This window comes from Phyllobates terribilis, unplaced genomic scaffold (genome assembly GCF_046119375.1).
Source record: "Phyllobates terribilis strain yellow unplaced genomic scaffold, ASM4611937v1 Scaffold_11__3_contigs__length_659146591, whole genome shotgun sequence".
In the NCBI taxonomy this organism is placed as follows: Eukaryota; Metazoa; Chordata; class Amphibia; order Anura; family Dendrobatidae; genus Phyllobates; species Phyllobates terribilis.
Genome location: NW_027362771.1, coordinates 324,594,558 through 324,614,993, shown reverse-complemented (window position 1 = coordinate 324,614,993; position 20,436 = coordinate 324,594,558). Strand labels below are relative to the sequence as shown.

General features: G+C 43.0%; 1 protein-coding gene across 1 annotated transcript in view; it reads left to right on the top strand.

Annotated features, from left to right (window-relative positions):
• The first annotated feature begins 6,838 nt into the window (after positions 1–6,838).
• LOC141165126 (regenerating islet-derived protein 4-like) overlaps positions 6,839–20,436 on the top strand; it is a 40,709-nt gene continuing 27,111 nt past the window's right edge. Inside the window, exon 1 of the mRNA XM_073650765.1 lies at positions 6,839–7,001. Within this exon, the coding sequence (XP_073506866.1) occupies positions 6,932–7,001 (70 nt within the window). The 5' untranslated portion in view covers positions 6,839–6,931. The remainder of the gene's footprint in view (positions 7,002–20,436) is intronic.

Sequence of the window (20,436 nt, the reverse complement as noted above, 5' to 3'; positions counted from 1 at the left end):
CACATGGTTGCGCACGCCGGAGGTCACTGGAGTGGAAGTCACAGTGACTCCCGGCGCCTGCGCACTGGAGCAGACAAGTAAAATAGCGCAGGGAGAAAAAAAAAGCGCCTTCAGCTATAGGCGCATTGTGCATGCATGGGATGTTCAGCTCTATCCTGTACGTCACAGTGCCCTATGACATGCAGGGGAGGGTAGGAGAGGGGGGGAATATTTAAATTAAGCATATAGACAGGCATTTCTTGGTGTCCCCCGGACGCCAAGCCTAGAAAGTCGGATTGAATAAAAAGAGATTTCTCTGCAATCAAACCTGTAATATGGGTCATACAGGTAAGTATAGATTTACATTTCTTTAACCTGTTTGCCCATATTAGAGGTCTGATAACTCCAAATGGGTGACAGATTCCCTTTAAGAACACCTGTTCATGATTTTCTTTCAGTGTAAATGCACCTTGAGACAGTAACACAAACCTACCAAAAACACAAAAAACACAAAAGGTCTTCACAACTTTATTTATAACCACTTTCCTACCTTGGACGTACACAGTACGTCCTAGTTAGGAAGTGCTTCCCGACCTTGGACGTACTGAGTAAGTCCAAGCGATTTTGCGTGCATAGGGGTTGATTCTGACAGCTGACACCCGGCACTCACTGCCAGGAGCAGTGCCCACACCGCTTCCGGCACTTTAACCCCCTAAATACTGCGATGGCTAGCGATCGCAGCATTTAGAAGGCAAGCAGGAGTGAGCCCCCTCTGCCCTCTGATTGACGTCATCGTGGGGGTCCAATAGTTGCCATGGTGACCCGATGTCATCATGAAGACATCAGGGTTTACCAGGCTCTAGCAAACTTGTTAGATCATGCTCAGTGCACATGCTGGTGCATTGCAATGTATTAGAACTGTGATCAGACTGCTGAACGTGAAAGTCCCATAGTGGGACTAAATAAAAAATAAATAAAACCAATTCTTCACTTGCTGTTGATTTTTTCATTCTGCCTTCCAAAGATCTCAGTAAGGCTCGGCTCACATTTATCCTGTGCTCTACTCTGAGAGGTTACTCCAGGGTTTCCATGTAAATCTGTGAAATATGTGATGAGTCGGAACTCCCAGCAGAAGATTCCCTATCGTGAGGCAGATGGAGGCATTGTGGATGCCGTCTGGCCTTTGATCCGGTGGTCTGCGTCTTTTTAGGCGTGCATAAAAGTGCCATCGGCCACAGTTTTGTGCACTTCTGTAAAGAAGGACACCACTGAACTGAGGCCAAACTGAGTCCAGAGTAACTCTGCTGCCTCATTATAGTAAGTGCCGGATAAACGTGATCCAAAATGTTGTGTAAAATGTTCCCAATAAAAGCTTCAACTCAATCCACAAAAAAAGCCCACACTCAGGTCCATCATCCGTCAATGGAAATATATGGACTTCCACGTTGCCCTCAAAAGAATTTCAACAAATTTTGTGCTCCCAAATCCAAATTCCCCCCTCCCTTCTGAGCACCAGTGTGCCTAAACCACATTTAGTGTCCACATGTTAGGCATTTCTATAGCGATGACAGCCTGTCTAATTTATAGGTGCATGTCTCCAGAAGCATGAGCTGGGCACTACAACATATTTGTCACCACAATGTACTGGGCACTACAATGTACTGTTGACTACAACGACAGTTTGCAATTTTCACTCAACAACATCCACTGCTGCTTGTTTCTGGAAAACACCCATGGAGTCAAAATCATCACTACACCTGTAGATAAATTTCCAAAGGGGTATAATTTTCAAAATGGGGCCACTTGAGGGGGGAAATCTGTTCTTCTAGCACTCAGAGGCTCCGTATATAGAGCCCACGAACTATTCTAGAAAAATCTGCACTGCAGGAGGCAAATAGCGCTCCATTCCTCCCGAGTCTCGCCATATGGGAAAGCAGTACTGTACAGTCACATATAGGGTATTTCTACGTTCACCAGAAATTGCAGAACAATTTTGGGGCCATTATTACCCATTTCCTAGTGTAAAAATGTAAAATCTGGGGCTAAAACAAAATTTTGATGGTAAAAATTTAATTATTTTTTTCTTCACTGCCCAATGGTATAAACTTCTGTGACCTGTGGTGTCAATATGATCACTGCACCCCTAAATGAATTCATTGAGAGGTGTAGTTCGTAAAATGTGGTTTGGCCGTTCTGGCACCTCAGGGGCTCTGCCAATGTGACATGGCACCCCCAAACCAGTCTAGCAAAATCCGAACTCCAATTTGGAGCTTCTTCTCTTCTGAGCTTTGCACTGTGCCTCAGAAGTAGTTTTCAACCACATATGGGGTATCAACGTACTCAGGAGAAATTGCACAACACATTTTAGGGTCCATTTTCTTCTGCAATTCTTGTGAAAATAAAAAAAATAGAGCTAAAACTACATTTTGTGGGAAAAATATATCTTTTTCATTTTCACAGATCAACGTTGTAAAACTCTGTGAAGCACCTGTGGGTTCAAGATGGTCACCACACATCTAGATAAATTCCTTGAGGGGTCTAGTTTTCAAAATGGGGTCACTTGTAGGAGTATTCCACTGTTTAGGCACATCAGGGGCTCTCATCACGACGTGACAGCTGCAGACCAGTCCATCAAAGTCTGTGTTCCAAACCGTCACTACCTTTCTGAGCCCTGCCGTGCACCCAAATAGTAGTTTACACCCACAAAATAGGGTCACTTGTGGGGGTTTTCCACTCTTTAGGCACATCAGGGGCTTTCCAAATGTGACATGACACCTGCAGACCATTCCATCAAAATCTGCGTTCCAAAACATCACTCTTTCCTTTCTGAGCTCTGCTGTGTGCTCAAACAGTAGGTTTCCCCCACATATGGGGTATGTGAATACTCAGGAGATATTGCACTACAAATTTTGGGATTAATTTTCTCCTGTTACATTGTGAAAAGAAAAAAAAATTAACTAAAAGAACATTTTTAAGGGAAAAATGTGATTTTTTTTATTTTTAAGATGGCTCAATGTTATAAACTTCTGTGAATTACCTGGGAGTTCAAGGTGCTCACCACACATCTAGATAAGTTTCCTGAGTGGTCTAGTTTCCAATATGGTCACTTGTGGGCGGTTTTCACTGTTTAGGTACATCAGGGGCTCTCCAAACTTAAGATGGCATCCGCTAATTATTCCAGCAAATTTTACATTCAAAAAGTCAAATGGCGCTCTTTTCCTTCCGAGCCATGCCGTGCACCCAAACAGTAGTTTTCCCCTACATATGGGGTATCGGCATGCTCAGGAGAAATTGCACAACAAATTTTGAGGTACACTTTTTCCTGTTACCATTGCAAAAATAAAATAAATTGGATCTAAAGTACATTTTTTAAACTTCCTGAATGTGGTTTTGAGCACCTTGAGGGTGCAGTTTTTAGAATGGTGTCACTTTTGTATATTTTCTGTCATATAGACCCCTCAAAGTCACTTCAAATGTAATGTGGCCCCTAAAAAATTGGTTTTCTAAATGTTGTTGGAAATGAGAAACCCATTGTGAGGCAGTGAGAGGAATCATATTTGAGGGTTGTTATTTGTCCCCCAGGATGCACATTGATGCATACTAAATTCACTGGAGAGCATTGTAATTACAGCCACAGCTGTGGTTACAATGCAATATAAAAGAGAGTGTGGATTTTGTCAAACTATTTGACCAAGACATATTTAAGAAAACCTGACATGGGTTTTTACTTTTGGCGAGATCTGTAGGATGGTAGTGGGATGGATCTCTCTCTCCACTACTGGTTTTGGGAGTGGCCCATGTCCACGATTCACATTTAAACTTTCAGTTAAGGTTTGGGTTCAGTATTTGGTTTGCAAGCGCAGGAGGCTTTGTGCCGGACAGGTCTGTGTGAGGCTAAAACATAGGCCAGAGCCACAGAAAGCAAAGCCATTGACTCACCCACGAGTGATACAGCGGTGCAGTCGCCCATGGAAATGGATTTGATACAGACTGTTACGGACGATCCAGCTGTGAACCGAAGCATAAAGTTTGAGTTATTTTTGTAAGTTGCCAAAATAAAGAAATTTAAGTTGGACTAACCTGGGTCATTGCCTCATTACCGCACTGTCGTGAAAGCTGCTGCATTACATATGATGGAGAATGTTGGCAGTACAAGGCCTGCAAAATTACAAATCATGCCCATGGACAATATGGAGGAGCTGGTAAAGCAGTTGGCTCTTACTCAGCAGCAGCAGCTGCAGTTTGAGCGGCAACAGCAGGAGCAGCACCAGCAGCAGCTGGAGTTTCAGCGGCAACAGTTTAGCAGCACCAGCAGCAGACCAACAACCTGATACTGCAACAAATTTCAGCCCTGTGAGAGACACCCCCACTGCCAACCCCGGTTTGTCCAGAGGCCCGGGACAAAGTCAGGTCAGCACTGAGGAAGAGGAGTTCAGAGGACTTTCCTCACCGTGTTTGATTGTTCAGTGGAGCGAAAGAGCTTTCCAGTTTCTCAGTGGGCTGAAGTGGTGGCCCCGTTTCTGTTGGGAGACGCCTAGAAAGCTTACTTTGACCTCAGCCGGAAGGATGCCCAGAACTATGGGAAACTAAAAGGTGAGATCCTTGCCCGACTGAGGGGTTAATACTTATGTATGGGCACCACGAGTGTACCAGTGGTCTTTTGTGGAGACCTGACAAGCTAGGTCTCAGGCGTATGACTTGTTACAGTTAGTCAAAAAAATGGCTCCAGTCTGAGAGCTTGAGCCGCAGGTTTCGGACAGAAGGACACATCCACCGTAATATGTAAGATAGCTTTTTATACTGCGGCTCTCTTATATTTTATTTTTTTCATCCAGTGAACATTATTCCAGTGCAGATTTTTGATCACTTACTTTCAGTTTAAAGCCGCCATTGCACTGATGTATTCAGAAGAAATGACCAGGCAAATATATAAAGGAAAACTCTGCTGAACACTGAAAATTTCCATTGTATTTAAAGGGGTTTACCGGGACTCTGATACTGTAGATCTAGTGTTAGGGAGAAGTCATAAATATCTGATAGGTAGTGGCCCAGCTCCCAAAATTCCTGTTGATCAGTTGACTGAAGGGGCCATGGTGCACAGAAGGCAGCACAGCTCCACAATGTGATGTGGCCCAGAATGGTACCGCAGCTTGCCCCTGTTCACTTGATAGATGGTAGTGCCGACTGCCTGTAACTTCTTTGATATTGATCTAGGTCATCAGTATAAAAGCCCCAGAAAAGCTCTTACATTTTTAGTTTTCTTAATAATTATTACTCCACCCACCCACCCCCTCAAGGTGCAAAGCGCTGGGGCCAGAACTTAGTATTGCACCACTGTTTTTCATTCTACTATCAGAGTAGTCAGAGGACAAACATTTAAGTATATCCAGATACGCAAGCTCCTTTCACTGTTTCTGTGATGGCAATGGATTACAATGGAGAAAGCCGCCGTCCTTCTCATCTCTCCTCTAAGGAAGTCACCTGCCCTCTACTCCACAATGGGGATCATGGGATTTGTGTTCTCTAAAAAAACTGTGAATCCTTTAGATCTGCCATAAATATCTGTCATTGGAATACCCCTTTTAATGGAGATTTCACTTGCATAGTCACTTCTCTGTCAGCAGATAAGTGGTTGTACCAGAAGTGACTACACGGTGTACAGCCAAGCAGCACTGCTCCTGGATGCCATTAGCACCAATCGCTTCAGCAAGATGACATGTGATGATTGACTGTATCCATAAACCTTCGTACAGGGAATGACAGAGCAGTGTATTATATTTTATAGCTGGGAGTGGTATCAGTTCATTGTCGGAAAGGGATAAGGGCACATGTAACTGGTACACACAGAAACGGAGGCATTTATAACTGATACACAAATATGCATCTGGGACTGGCACATACCAGTATTATGGGGTGTGTCAGCCGTCAACGCTGTCAAGCTGTAGGTTCTCTGCTGTATGATATAATCTGTCACTGCTTTACTCTGCTTATATAAACGCTCCAACATATGCCTCATTTAGTGTCATTGCATTGATATGTTGCAAATCTGAAATTTCTCAGGCAGACCATTTTGTTTCTGTAAAGCCTGGAGGCTGTGCTTTGCCATGTCAAAGCTTTTAAAATGCCCAGACACTGTTGGGTCATGGATGCAGTTTTGACTAGTTGCTGTTGCAGATGGGGAGATGTCCTTTGAGGAGGTGAAGGAAGAGGTGGATAAGTGCCAACTTGTGATGTTGTGATGGAACCAGACCTGTGGATGTGTCGCTGGTGCTCAAACATAGACCTAGTGGGCCGTATAAGAGATGTACTGGACTTGTCCATAATTGCTGCTCCACATATCAAGGGCGCAGTGCACTTTCGAGCATAATGACCAATCTAATGAGCAGCACGCATTCTCCTGCATGTGAGAGCACATAGCGAGCAACCCTAGCATTGAGAAATAATGATGGATGGGCATCCTGTATCAAGGATGAGTACGTACACACCATCATTTCCCGAAAGGCAGTGGAATTCACCAAACAGACATTCTATTTAGATGTATTGCTGTGCTCAGTGATAGCTTATCTTTAACATTTGTTCCTTACTAGCAATAACAACACATTTTTGTTAAGGTTTTTAATATTTCTCATTTATTTCAGTTTAATTTTTTTATTCTTTGAACGTAAAGGAGTGGATTTCACATTGCTATTATTAGCATTGTTTAACAGTTGACCTTTCTTATCAGGGTGTGTCTTTAGGAACAGGAACATATGTGCTTAACCCATGAAAAATATTGGTGTTTCCAATATCTGACTCACCACCAACAAAGACCACTCCCAGGCTAAATGACTACCCCTCTAAGTCTATACTATAAAGAGAGAAAAAAAAACATGCCAATACTTTTGTAAAGAAATATCAGGCATTATAACATATCTTTATTCTCAAGACTTAGTCAGATAGCAATACCTACCCAATGGCTGTCTTCTCAAGGTGCGTCCTTGCTATCATGGCATTTTTATTCATCATGGTGGGGATCACAGAGGGTGAGTTATCTTATTTTTTAATGACTCTTCAGACTTAAGCTATAATGTATGATCTTCCCACCTGTTTTGGGAAGTATGTCACATCAGTTCTTGTCAGAAAAAACTGGGCTTGAAATCTAAAAACTTTCTTGGAGCGAGTTACATATTTTGTTTGTTTTGGATCCACTCCAAATTTTATCTTTGACTGATGCAAAATTCTGATCAGAATATAGAAATGTGAATGAGACCTTGAAGGGAACCTGTTTTCGGATTATACCCTAATGACCTATTCACTTTGGTCTGTAGAAAGTATGAATCCCTTACACAATTTATAGTTGTGGGCTCACAGTACTGTGGCTAACTTCAGAATATTAGTCCTAAAAACTCTTCACTGTAAGTAGGACTGAAGTGTCTGCTGGGCACATGCAAGACTCCCAACTTTTCCGGCTAAATCAGAACCCATCTTTGGTTCACTGATGTGGACAACGTCTCCGTCTCCTCTGCAAATTTAGTTTTGCACTTTTCCAGAGTGAAAAGATATCCTCTGTTCACCAATAAGGAGCTCATATTCTGTTTCAGGGATTGCAGAAACTTAATTATTAATGTTTTGATTATTTTTTCTTTTCTCCAACCAAAAGCTTTAGTGTATTATTAGGAACTGCTATATTATATATAGTATGTATGCTAGAGATGAAGAAATCGATGCTAAGGTTTTCCATAATGAATTTAAGGTGAGTTTTTGATACTGCATATTTTTGCTGTTCAAAAAATGCATTATCTTACATTTCCAGCAAAGTAGATGAAATTTATAGAAATCTTGCGCCCATTACTTTTTTTATGCTACATAAACTGACCTGCAATGAGTTTTTGAAATCCACAACTTGTCAATTTCTATTGCGAGTATGCGAGTAATTTTATGTGCATTAGATGCAGAAAATCCGCAGGAAAAAAAGGCATATGTGTTTTTAGTGCATTTCCGCTGCAGAAATGCATCAAGGCCGTGAGCACTAAAATGCTAGGGTACACGTTGTTCGGGTCGAGCAAATTGGAATCCTCGAGTACTCGGTCCAAGTAACAAGCCCAATGTAAGTCTATGGGAAACTCGAGCATTTTTCCGGCGCCCCCCCCCCTCCCCCAGGCGGTCTGCAGAGGGCCTAAAAGTTGCCCAAATCGATGGGAACAGTGCTCAAGTGACATGGCAACATGGGTCGGAGGGCCTCCTGAAAACAATGTTCCCATTATTAGGAAGTGGGTCTCCCATACTGTTTGCCTATGCAGTGAATGCAACGGCTGCCAAAATTTGGAGGAACTCCAATGTCCCTTGCAAGAGACGTAGATATGGTGATATGGTAGATATGGTGGTGGAGGATGAGGAGAAGGAGGAGGACAAAAGCAAATAGACAAAATCAGCAAGCGTATACCCATGTCTGGGTGTGAAGACAGAGGTACACTGGAGTAGAGTTAGTCCTCCCAAAAAAAACTACATTGTATTTGAGTTTATGTTAAGCTGCTATCATTCAGTGATGTTGAAAAGTCTGGCCCAATCCAGCCCTTTTGTTCATTTTTATAAGAGTCAGCCTGTCAGCATTTTCAGTTGACAGGCGGATGCGCCTATAGGTTATAATTCCACCAGCGGCACTAAAAACCCGCTGTGACAAAACGCTAGTGGCAGGGCAGGCCAGGACCTCTAAGGCGTAGAGAGCCAGTTCATTCCACATGTCCAGCTTGGATACCCAATAATTATAAAGGCACAGAGGAATCACGGAAGACGTTGGTACGGTCGGCAAGGTACTCTCTCAGCATCTTCCGAAGATTTTCCCTCCTTGCGAGAGTACCCCGAGCCTCAGGGCCTGTGCAATTGGAGGGTCTGAGAAAACTGTCCCAGAACTTTGACAGTGTTCCCCTGCCTCTGCTGGATTGCATTTGTGTCTCTTTTGCCTTTACTCCTTGGTTGTCCAACGAACTGTGACCACTGCCGCCAGCGCTTTCAGGTGGGAATTTTTTTAAATAATTCCGCAACAAAGGTCTTCTTGTACTGCCCCATTTAATTAGGCCTGGCCTGTGCGGAAATAAGACAGAAAGTTCTCCTTTTAGCATGGGTCTTGAAGTGTCACCAACCAGTAATGATTGTCACCTAAAATTTGGACAACGCGACGGTCACGGGAAAGGCAGCGTAACATAAACTCTGCCATGTGTGCCAGACTGCTAACAGGTAAGACTTCCGTGTCCTCACCAAGAGGATGACTGACCATGCTCTCCTCCTCCTCACTGTCCTCAGGCCATCCACGCTGAACAAACGGTATGACAGTTGTGCAGGTAGTACCATCTATAGCGCAGGAAACTAGCTCCTGTTCTTCCTCCTCTTCCTCATTGTCATCCAATCCATGTTGGGATGAGATGAGGCAGGAATGTGTGGAATCACCCCGTATGGTTCTTTGCTGCATCTAATTGTGCTCTGCCTGCAATGCATCCTCTTTAATTGTAAGCAGAGAGCGTTTCAGAAGACAGGGAAGCGGCATGGTGATGCTAATTATGGCATCATCGCCACTCACCATCTTGGTGGAGTCCTCAAAGTTTTGGAGGATGGTACAGATGTCTGACATCCATGTCCACTCCTGAGGTTTTATGTGTGGAGTCTGACCTGAATACCGACGGTCTTGTTGAGGCTGGTAGTCAACAACTGCCCTATTCTGCTCACAAATCCTTCTCAACATCTGCAATGTAGAGTTCTAATGCGTGGGGACATAGAAAATCAGTCGGTGAGCTGGAAGCTGCAAATGCTGTTGAAGCATGGAAAGGGCGGCGGAAGCTGTAGCTGACTTTCTAAAATGGGCACACACGCAGCATACTTTGACAAGCAGATACAGCAGATCTGGGTAGATTTTGAGAAACCGCTGAACCATGAGGTTAAGCACATGGGCCAGGCATGGTACTTCATAGAATCATAGAATCATAGAATGTAGAGTTGGAAGGGACCTCCTGGGTCATCTGGTCCAACCCCCTGCTCAAAGCAGGATTCACTAAATCATCTCAAACAGATGTCTGTCCAGCCTCTGTTTGAAGACGTCCATTGAAGGGGAACTCACCACCTCTCGTGGCAGCCTGTTCCACTCATTGATCACCCTCACTGTCAAAAAGTTTTTTCTAATATCTAATCTGTGTCTCCTCCCATTTAGTTTCATCCCATTGCTTCTAGTCTTTCCTTGTGCAAATGAGAATAAAGATGATCCTTCTACAATGTGACAGCCCTTGACATATTTGTAGACAGCTATTAAGTCTCCTCTCAGTCTTCTTTTTTGCAAGCTAAACATTCCCAAATCCTGCAACTGTTCCTCATAGGACATGGTTTGCAGACCAGTCACCATTCTGGTCGCTCTTCTCTGAACTTGCTCCAGTTTGTCTATGTCTTTTTTAAAATGTGGTGCCCAAAACTGTACACAGTATTCCAGATGAGGTCTGACCAAAGAGGAGTAAAGTCCGATAATGACTTCACGTGATCTAGACTGTATGCTTCTGTTAATACATCCCAGAATTGTATTTGCCTTTTTTGCTGCTGCATCACACTGTTGACTCATGTTCAGTCTATGATCTATTAGTATACCTAAGTCTTTTTCACATGTACTGTTGCTTAGCTCTATTCCTCCCATTCTGTATATGCTTTTTTCATTTTTATTGCCCAGATGTAGTACTTTGCATTTTTCCCTGTTAAAAACCATTCTGTTGGTTGCTGCCCACTGCTCCAGTTTATTTAGGTCTTTTTGAATCCTCTCTCTCTCTTCTCTAGTATTAGCTATCCCTCCTAGCTTTGTGTCATGAGGCAAATTTAATCAGTTTACCCTCAATTCCTTCATCTAAATCATTGATAAAGATGTTGAACAATACAGGTCCCAGGACGGAGCCCTGTGGTACCCCACTTGAGACATTCATCCAGCTGGATGTGAAGCCATTTACAACCACCCTTTGAGTCCGATCACTAAGCCAGTTATGAATCCACCTAACAGTTGCCTGGTCCATTGCATACTTGGTCATTTTTTCAATAAGGATGGTGTGAGATACTTTGTCAAATGCTTTGCTGAAGTCAAGATATACTATATCTACAGCATTTCCCTGATCCACCCAGTCAGTGATTCTGTCATAGAAGGAAATTAAGTTAGTCTGACATGACTTGTTAGTTACAAACCCATGCTGACTCTGGTTAATCACTTCATTCTTATCCATTTACTTACCTACATGTTGTTTAATAATTTGTTCAAAGATCTTTCCTGGTATAGAAGTCAGACTCACCGGCCTATAGTTCCCTGGGTCCACCTTCTTCCCCTTTTTGAAGATAGGAACAACATTTGCTCTTCTCCAGTCTTCTGGGACTTCTCCTGTTCTCCAAGAATTTTCAAAGATTATGGAGAGTGGTTCTAAAATTTCTTCTACGATCTCCTTCAGTACTCTGGGGTGTAATTCATCTGGACCTGGAGACTTGAACTCATTTATGTTAGCTAAATATTCCCTCACAATCTTTCTGTTTACAGATAACTTGGATTCTTCTATTCCTTTAAAACGACAGTGAAGATCAGTTGATGATACATTTTCTTTCTGAGAGAAAACAGATGCAAAATAGGAATTAAAAAGTTCGGCCTTCTCAACATCCTCTCTTACCATTTCTCCATTTTCATCCTGTAAAAATCCTATAGCATCTTTGACTTTTCTTTTACTTTTGACATACCCCCAAAATCCTTTTTTGTTGCTTTTGACATCTCTTGCAAGCCTTAATTCATTGTCAGCTTTAGCTAACCTGATACGTGCCCTACAGGATCTGCAGACTGCATTATAATCTTCTTTAGATATGCCTCCCTCTTTCCATTTAATAAACATTTCTTTCTTTCTTTTTAGCATGTGTTTAAGTTCTGTGTTCATCCATCCTGGTTTCCTTAAATGCTTCCCATTCTTCCTACTTTTCGGGATTGTTAACGATTGTGCTTTGAGAATCTCAGTTTTAAAAATTTCCCATCCTTCCTGGACATTTTTGTCCTTAAGGACATCCAGCCATTGGATCCCTCCTATTCTCTTTCTGAGTCTCTTAAAATCTGCCTTTCTAAAATCTAACCTTGAAGTTTGAGTCTTCACATGTCTTCCTCCTCTAGTTATCGAAAATTCTATAATAGCATGATCGCTGCCTCCTAGGGTCCCAGCCACCTTTACCTCCTCAACCATTTCATCCCTGTTTATAAGGATTAGATCCAAAGTAGCAGATCCCCTTGTTTTCTCCCCTACCTTTTGGAAGATAAAGTTGTCAGCAAGAGAGGATAAGAATTTGCTTGACCTGTTAGTTTTACTTGAGAGAGATTCCCAACAAATGTCTGGATAGTTGAAATCTCCCATGACCACTACGTCATATTTTTTTGAGAACTTGGTCATTTGATACATAAAGAGTTCATCCATATCTTCAGCTTGCCCAGGTGGCCTGTAGTAAATGCCTACAATGGTGTCCTTTCCGTTGTTCTCTCCTTGTATTCTTACCCAAACAGTTTCCACAGAACTCCCAGTCTCCGAAGCTTCAATCTCTGTGCAGATATACGCTTTTCTAACATACAATGCGACACCTCCTCCTCGTTTATCAAGTCTGTTTCTTGCAAATAAGTTGTATCCTTTTAGCCTTTTATTCCAATCATGTGTATCGTCCCACCAAGTTTCAGTGATTCCAATGACATCATATTTCTTTTCCTGCATTAGTAGTTCCAATTCTCCTTGTTTGTTGCCCATGCTTTGTGCATTTGTATAAAAACATTTTAGTTTGTGATTGGTTTCTCTTCCTCCCATATTTTTATTATTTAAATTGTTTTGTCTTTGTTCTTCCTTTCCACTTCCAGTAGCAGAGATCTCAATAGTATTTGTCAGCTGTATGGCTTTTTCTGGCCTTTTGCTTCCCTTCCCACATTGTTCTAGTTTAAAGCTCTCCTGATGAGTGTAGCAAGGCGACTTCCAAATACATGTTTTCCAGTCTTTGTAAGGTGCACCCCATCTCTAGCAAGTAGTCCATCGTATAGGTAATTCATTCCGTGATCCAGAAATCCAAATCCTTGTTGACGGCACCATCGACGTAGCCAGTTGTTCACCTGTAGAATCTTATTCCACCTCATTGTTCCATGGCCATCCACTGGGAGGATGGATGAGAAGACCACCTGCGCTCCCAATTCTTTCACTTTCTTGCCTAAGTCTACAAAGTCACTGCAGATGGTTTCCAGGTCTTTTCTTGCGGTGTCATTTGTCCCCACATGTATTAGCAGGAATGGGTAGTGATCTGTAGGTCTGAAGAGTCTTGATATCCTGTCAGACACATCTTTAATTTTTGCTCCTGGAAGACAGCACATTTCTCTTGAGGTTATGTCTGGTCTGCAGATAGCGGCCTCTGTTCCTCTTAACAGGGAATCCCCCATGACCACCACTCTCCGTTTTTTCTTCACAACATTCTTCTTTCTCCATCCAGGAGGATTCTGAGTGCTTACAAGGTTATTCATTGCTGGCAAAGTCTTATCTTGCTGTTTTTCTTCATGGTGCTCCTGTGAGAGAGCCTGGTACTGGTTCCTGAGCAGTATGGGTGCTGACTGCCTCTCGATCCTCCTGCTTCTCTGGGTCACATGCTTCCATTCCTCTGTTTCCTCAGGTGCAGTTCGAATTTCTTCTCTTTCTGAATCATGAAGAGATAATTCTGCTCTGTCTAAGAACTCTTCACCTTCCTTAATGATTTTCAAGGTAGTTAACCTCTCTTCTAGATTTCGCAACTTTTCCTCCAACAGGGACACAAGCTTGCATTTCTGGCATGTGAAGTTTGGCTTTTCCACTGGCAAGTCTGTGAACATGTAGCAGGATATGCAGCTCACCAAATGGCTCCTGGACTCTTCCATGTTCTTACTGTTAATGTTCTGAAAACAGTGAAAAAAGCTTCAAAATGCGCGCGGTTTGAGCTTGCCTCACCTCAGAGCCGCCACCAGGTTCTGGCCATTGTCACACATGACCATGCCTGGCTGTATGGTCAGCGGTGTCAGCCACAGATCTGCCTACTCTTTCAGAGCTGTCCACAACTCTTCAGCGTTGTGCGGTTTGTCACCTAAGCATAGTAACTTCTGCACAGCCTGTTGCCGCTTGGCCGAGGCAGTGCTGCAGTGCTTTCAGCTTGCGACTGATGTGGTCATTTTGGAGATGGAGGCTGAAGAGGAGGAGCAGGAGGAGGAGGTGCAGGAGCTGTAGAATGTTGGGGCAACCCTAATTGACCCAGGGCCCGCAATCCTCAGCGTCGGAAAGACATGTTCCGTCCCAAGGTCCGACTGGGTCCTGGCTTCCACTATATTAACCCAGTGTGCCGTCAGCGATATGTGCCATCCGTGCCCACAAGCACTTGTCCACGTGTCCGTGATTAGGTGGACTTTCCCAGTAACTGCGTTGTTTAGGGCACGGCTAATGTTGTGGGACATGTGCTCGTGCAATGCGGGGACGGCACACCGGGAGAAATAGTGGTGGGTGGGGAACAAGCGCCTCCATGAGCCTAAAAGGCAACATTTAGAGCGCAAGCATCCGCAAAATGTGTGAATTTAGTAGTGTTGCCTGTGGAGGCGTTGGCTGCGTATTTGCGCTTTCGTTCCAAGGACTGGGGTAGGTACAACTGAACGCTGCACTGGGACAAGGACGTGGACGTGCTTGCTGATGGTGCTAGTTGAGAGTGTGCAACTGTAATGGGGAGCAGGCTGGTAGTCATGGGCGAGTGTCACAGTGTTTCCTTCATCACCCCGGCCCGCTACATAAATATGGGGATGTGCATGTCCCTGGGTGTGTGTGGTGTGCTGTACTTTGGGCTGTATGCTGTAGAAGTTTTTACTCACTTTCATCCTGGGTTCAGACGGGTACAGATCCTCTGCGATGTGAATAAAAGACGACACCGTTCTTTTAAAAACAAAACAGTCCAATTTACTTCTTCAGCACGGCTTTAGAATCGGGATTACAGGTACAACACTTGTTGCAAAACACGGCATTGACAGATGGTAAAAAAAAATCTCTTAATCCCCACACGGTGCTAATCACGGTGTGACTTGGACCTAGGAGAAACTGCCTCTGGACTTTCTCGTGGGAAAGCTCCTGCTTCTATCCACGGCTCCCAATACCTGACTCTAGCAGGGACTACCTCGCTTCTGAGGCTCCCTAGTCCAGGTACATCCGTTACTGCCTCTCAGCTGGAAGAGGCCAGGATCCACAAATTGACCTTTAGAGTACAGATTAAACTGTGGTGTGCCCATTCCTGTTAATCCTCCTGGTTTCTCCCACACACACCTGTCTCTTTTCTTCTCTGTCTCTCCTTACACACTGCTGCTTCTTAACTAACCAAGATGGCCGAATCTCACTCCCAGAGATCCCTCAGTCTCTAGCCTGTCACTGAGGGCAGCCCCCAAACTAGTTAACCCTGTGTCCCACTGACATAAGGGTAATGTAGTATCAAACAGTACCTCTGCTGCTATCTAATGGCCGTACCTGAAAATAACACATTTTCAGATGATTAAAACATACATAGAATTACTAAAACAGTACAGTTCTGCAGGGGAGTGGAGTAGACATTCTCCACACACCCCTCACACAACAACATGTTCAGGGAGGGAGGCATCTTCGCATGCGCCATGGACAGGGGATTGGTGTGCACGCACAACAGCGGAAGAAGCAGTGGTGTCACCCACAGACACTGTTTCTGGACCCTGGGGTTCAGCCCACTTAGTCAGTGCTTTGCTGCAATGTGCCTGAACATGCTGGTGGTGATCAGGCTGCTAGTTTTGCTACCCCTGCTCATGCTGGCCTGGCTGGTAGTGCAAATGACCTTTTTGGAGTTATCTGAAGAGTCTTTAAAAAACAACCAGACTCGGGAAGACCTAACAGTTGTACTGGGAGCTTCCGTTATGTTGGCATTACGGGGAACGCTTTCCCACCTCGTGTCTGCGACAACCACACTGCATCTTCCTGCCTGTTGTGGTGCTACGCCTCCCTCCCCCTGTGTGCTGCTATCCTCACTCTGTATGTCACCCTGCCAGGATGGGTCAGTTACTATATCATCCACCACCTCATCTTCCACTTCCACACCTTGGTCCTCCTCCTGACTTTCTGGCAATTGTGTCTCATCATCATCATTCACCTCTTGCGACAGTAATTGCACTTTCCCACCATTGCCTTCGTGTGACTGTGGCTGCTCAAATATTTGGGCATCACTACACGTGTTCTCCTCTCGACTCGCTTGAAGCTGGCTGAGTGAGAGGCCCGAATCTACAAATGGAAAAGTGAACAGCTCTTCGGAGAGTCCAAGTGTGGGATCAGTTGTCTCCGGGCACTCGTCATGGTGGGAGGAAGGAGGATCAGGGTGAGGAATATGCGGTCCAGACTCACGGCTACTGAAACTTGACCGTGTGGAAGACAGGGTGGTGGCAAAGTGACTGGAAGCATTATCTGCTATCCAACCAACAACCTTTTAACACTGCTCTGGGTTCAATAGTAGTGTACTGCGGTCCCCTAGTAATTGAGACAGGATGGTCGAGCGACAAGATGTGGATGTTTGTTGTGGCACAATTTCAGCTTGCCCATGGCCACGTCCTCGGCCTCTGCATACACTATTACCATCACGCCCACTTCCCTGTCCCTTGCCATGCACCTTGCCCATTTTAAATGGAGAACAATATTTTCCACGTTCACGAGAAATTGCTGATTTTGGAACGCAGTTATATGTGATACATCTGACACAGAAACAAAGTTTTAAATAGCAGGCCTGTAATTTACTAATACTATTCTTCACAGAGACCTAGTGTGAATAGCTTGACCGACACACTGCAACAAAATGGAAAAGGAGGCCAATATTTTCCACGTTCAGTTCAAATTTCTGGATTTTTATCGCTGTAATATGGAAAAGATCTGGCTGTATTCTGCAGTGCTAACAAGCAAGTGAAGCAGAAAAATGGTGTACTCTGGATTGCTTTTTAAGCAAATAACCAGGATTAAGATAAAAAAAAAATTGCTCTGTCCCCTGATACCTGGGGCTATGTCTACAAATATTTGTCACAGCAGGATCACTTAGAAGTTGAACATGCAATGGACCCTCTTGTGCTGTATCATGCACTGCAGTCTGCCACATACCCTGCCTGCCTTGGTTTTTAAGCAAATAACCAGGATTAAGATAAAAAAAAAATTTAGCTCTGGCCCCTGATACACACGTGGTCAAAATTGTTGGTACCCCTCGTTTAATGAAAGAAAAACCCACAATGGTCACATAAATAACTTGAATCTGACAAAAGTAATAATAAATTAAAAATCTATGAAAATGAACAAATGAAAGTCAGACATTGCTTTTCAACCCTGCTTCCACAGAACTTTTAAAAAAATTAAACTCATGAAATAGGCCTGGACAGAAATGATGGTACCCCTGAAAATAATGTGACAAAAGGGACATGTTAAATCAAGTTATGTCCACTAATTAGCATCACAGGTGTCTTGTAATCAGTCAATGGGCCTTTACATAGGGCTACAGATACTCACTGTGCTGTTTGGTGACATGGTGTGTACCACACTCAACATGGACCAGAGGAAGCAAAGGAAAGAGTTGTCTCAGGAGATTAGAAAGAAAAAAATAGACAAGCATGTTAAAGGTAAAGGTTATCAGACCATCTCCAAGCAGCTTGATGTTTCTGTGACTACAGTTGCACATATTATTCAGAAATTTAAGATTCATGGGACTGTAGTCAACCTCCCTGGACGTGGCCGCAGGAGGAAAATTGATGACAAATCAAAGAGACAGATAATACGAATGGTAACAAAAGAGCCCAGGATAACTTCCAAAGAGATTAAAGGTGAACTTCAAGCTCAAGGAACATCAGTAACAGATCGCACCATCCGTTGTTGTTGGATCCAAAGTGGACTTCATGGGAGACGACCAAGGAGAACACCAATGTTGTAAAAAAATCATAAAAAAGCCAGATTGGAATTTGCCAAACTACATGTTGACAAGCCACAAAGCTTCTGGGAGAATGTCCTATGGACAGATGAGACAAAAATGGAAGTTTTTGGCAAGGAACATCAGCTCTATGTTCACAGACGGAAAAATGAAGCATATCAAGAAAAGCACACTGTCCCTACTGTGAAACATGGAGGAGGCTCTGTTATGTTCTGGGGCTGCTTTGCGGCATCTGGCACAGGGTGTCTTGAATCTGTGCAGGGTAGAAGGAAATCTCAAGACTATCAAGGGATTCTAGAGAGAAATGTGCTGCCCTGTGTCAGAAAGCTTGGTCTCAGTCGCAGGTCATGGGTCTTGCAACAGGATAATGACCCAAAACACACAGCTACAACCCCTGGCAAAAATTGGAGAATCACCAGGCTCGGAGGATGTTCATTCAGTTGTTTAATGTTGTTGAAAAAAAGCAGATCACAGACATGGCACAATACTAAAGTCATTTCAAATGGCAACTTTAGGGCTTTAAGAAACACTAAAAGAAATCAAGATTAAAAATGTGATACTCAGTAAGGGTAATTTTTTCAGACCAAGCAGAGGGAAAAAAATATGGAATCACTCAATTCTGAGGAAAAAATTATGGAATCACCCTGTAAATTTTCATTTCCAAAACTAACACCTGCATCAAATTAGATCTGTTCATTAGTCTGCATCTAAAAAGGAGTGATCACACCTTGGAAGAGCTCTTGCACCAAGTGAACTGACATGAATCATGGCTCCAACAGGAGAGATGTCAATTGAAACAAAGGAGAGGATTATCAAACTCTTAAAAGAAGGTAAATCATCATGTAATGTTGCAAAAGATGTTGGTTGTTCACAGTCAGCTGTGTCTAAAATCTGGACCAAATACAAACAACATGGGAAGGTTGTTAAAGGCAAACATACTGGTAGACCAAGGAAAACATCAAAGCGTCAAGACCGGAAACTTAAAGCAATGTCTCCAAAACAGAAAATGCACAACAAAACAAATGAGGAACGAATGGGAGGAAACTGGAGTCAATGTCTGTGAACAAACTGTAAGAAACTGCCTAAAGTAAATAGGATTTACATACAGAAAAGCTAAACATAAGCCATCATTAACACCTAAACAGAAAAAAACAAGGTTACAATGGGCTAAGGAAAAGCAATCATGGACTGTGGATGACTGGATGAAAGTCATATTCAGTGATGAATCGCGAATCTGCATTGGGCAAGGAGATGATGCTGGAACTTTTGTTTGGTGCCGTTCCAATGAGATTTATAGAGTTGACTGCATGAAGAGAACATGCAAATTTCCACAGTCATTGATGATATGGGGCTGCATGTCAGGTAAAGGCACTGGGGAGATGGCTGTCATTACATCTTCAATAAATGCCCAAGTTTACATTGATATTTTGGACAGTTTTCTTATCCCATCAATTGAAAGGATGTTTGGGGATGATGACATCATTTTTCAAGATGATAATGCATCTTGCCATAGAGCAAAAACTGTGAAAACATTCCTTGAATGAACACACATAAGGTCAATGTCATGGCCTGCAAATAGTCCGGATCTCAGTCCAATTGAAAATCTTTGGTGGAAGTTGAAGAAAATGGTCCATGACAAGGCTTCAACCTGCAACGCTGATCTGGCAACAGCAATCAGAGAAAGTTGGAGCCAGATTGATTAAGAGTACTGTTTGTCACTGATTAAGTCCATGCCTCAGAGACTGTAAGCTGTTATTAAAGCCAGAGGTGGTGCAACAAAATACTAGTGATGTATTGGAGTGTTCTTTTGTGTGTTTGTTTTTCATGATTCCATAATTTTTTCCTCAGAATTGAGTGATTCCATAATTTTTTCCCTCTGCTTGGTCTGAAAAAAATTACCCTTACTGAGTACCACATTTTTTATCTTGATTTCTTTTAGTGTTTCTTAAAGCCCTAAAGTTGCCATTTGAAATGACCTTAGTTTTGTGCCATGTCTGTGATCTGTTTTTTTTTCAAAAACATTAAACAACTGAATGAACATCCACCGAGCCCAGTGATTCCATAATTTTTGCCAGGGGTTGTAAAAACACCCAAGAATGGAAAAAGAGGAAAACATTGGACTATTCTGAAGTGGCCTTCTATGAGCCCTGATCTAAATCCTATTGAGCATCTTTGGAAAGATCTGAAACATACCGTCTGGAAAAGGCAACCTTCAAACACAAGACAACTGGAGCAGTTTGCTCATGAGGAGTGGGCAAAAATACGTGTCGAGAGGTGCAGAAGTCTCATTGACAGTTACAGGAATCTTTGATTGCAGTGATTGCCTCAAAAGGTTGTTCAACAAAATATTAAGTTAAGAGTATGATCATTTCTGTCAAGGCCTATTTCATGAGTTTAAGTTTTTTAAAAATTCAGTGGAAGCAGGGTTGAAAAGCAATGTCTGATTTTCATTTGTTCATTTTCAAAGATTTTTAATTTATTATTACTTTTGAC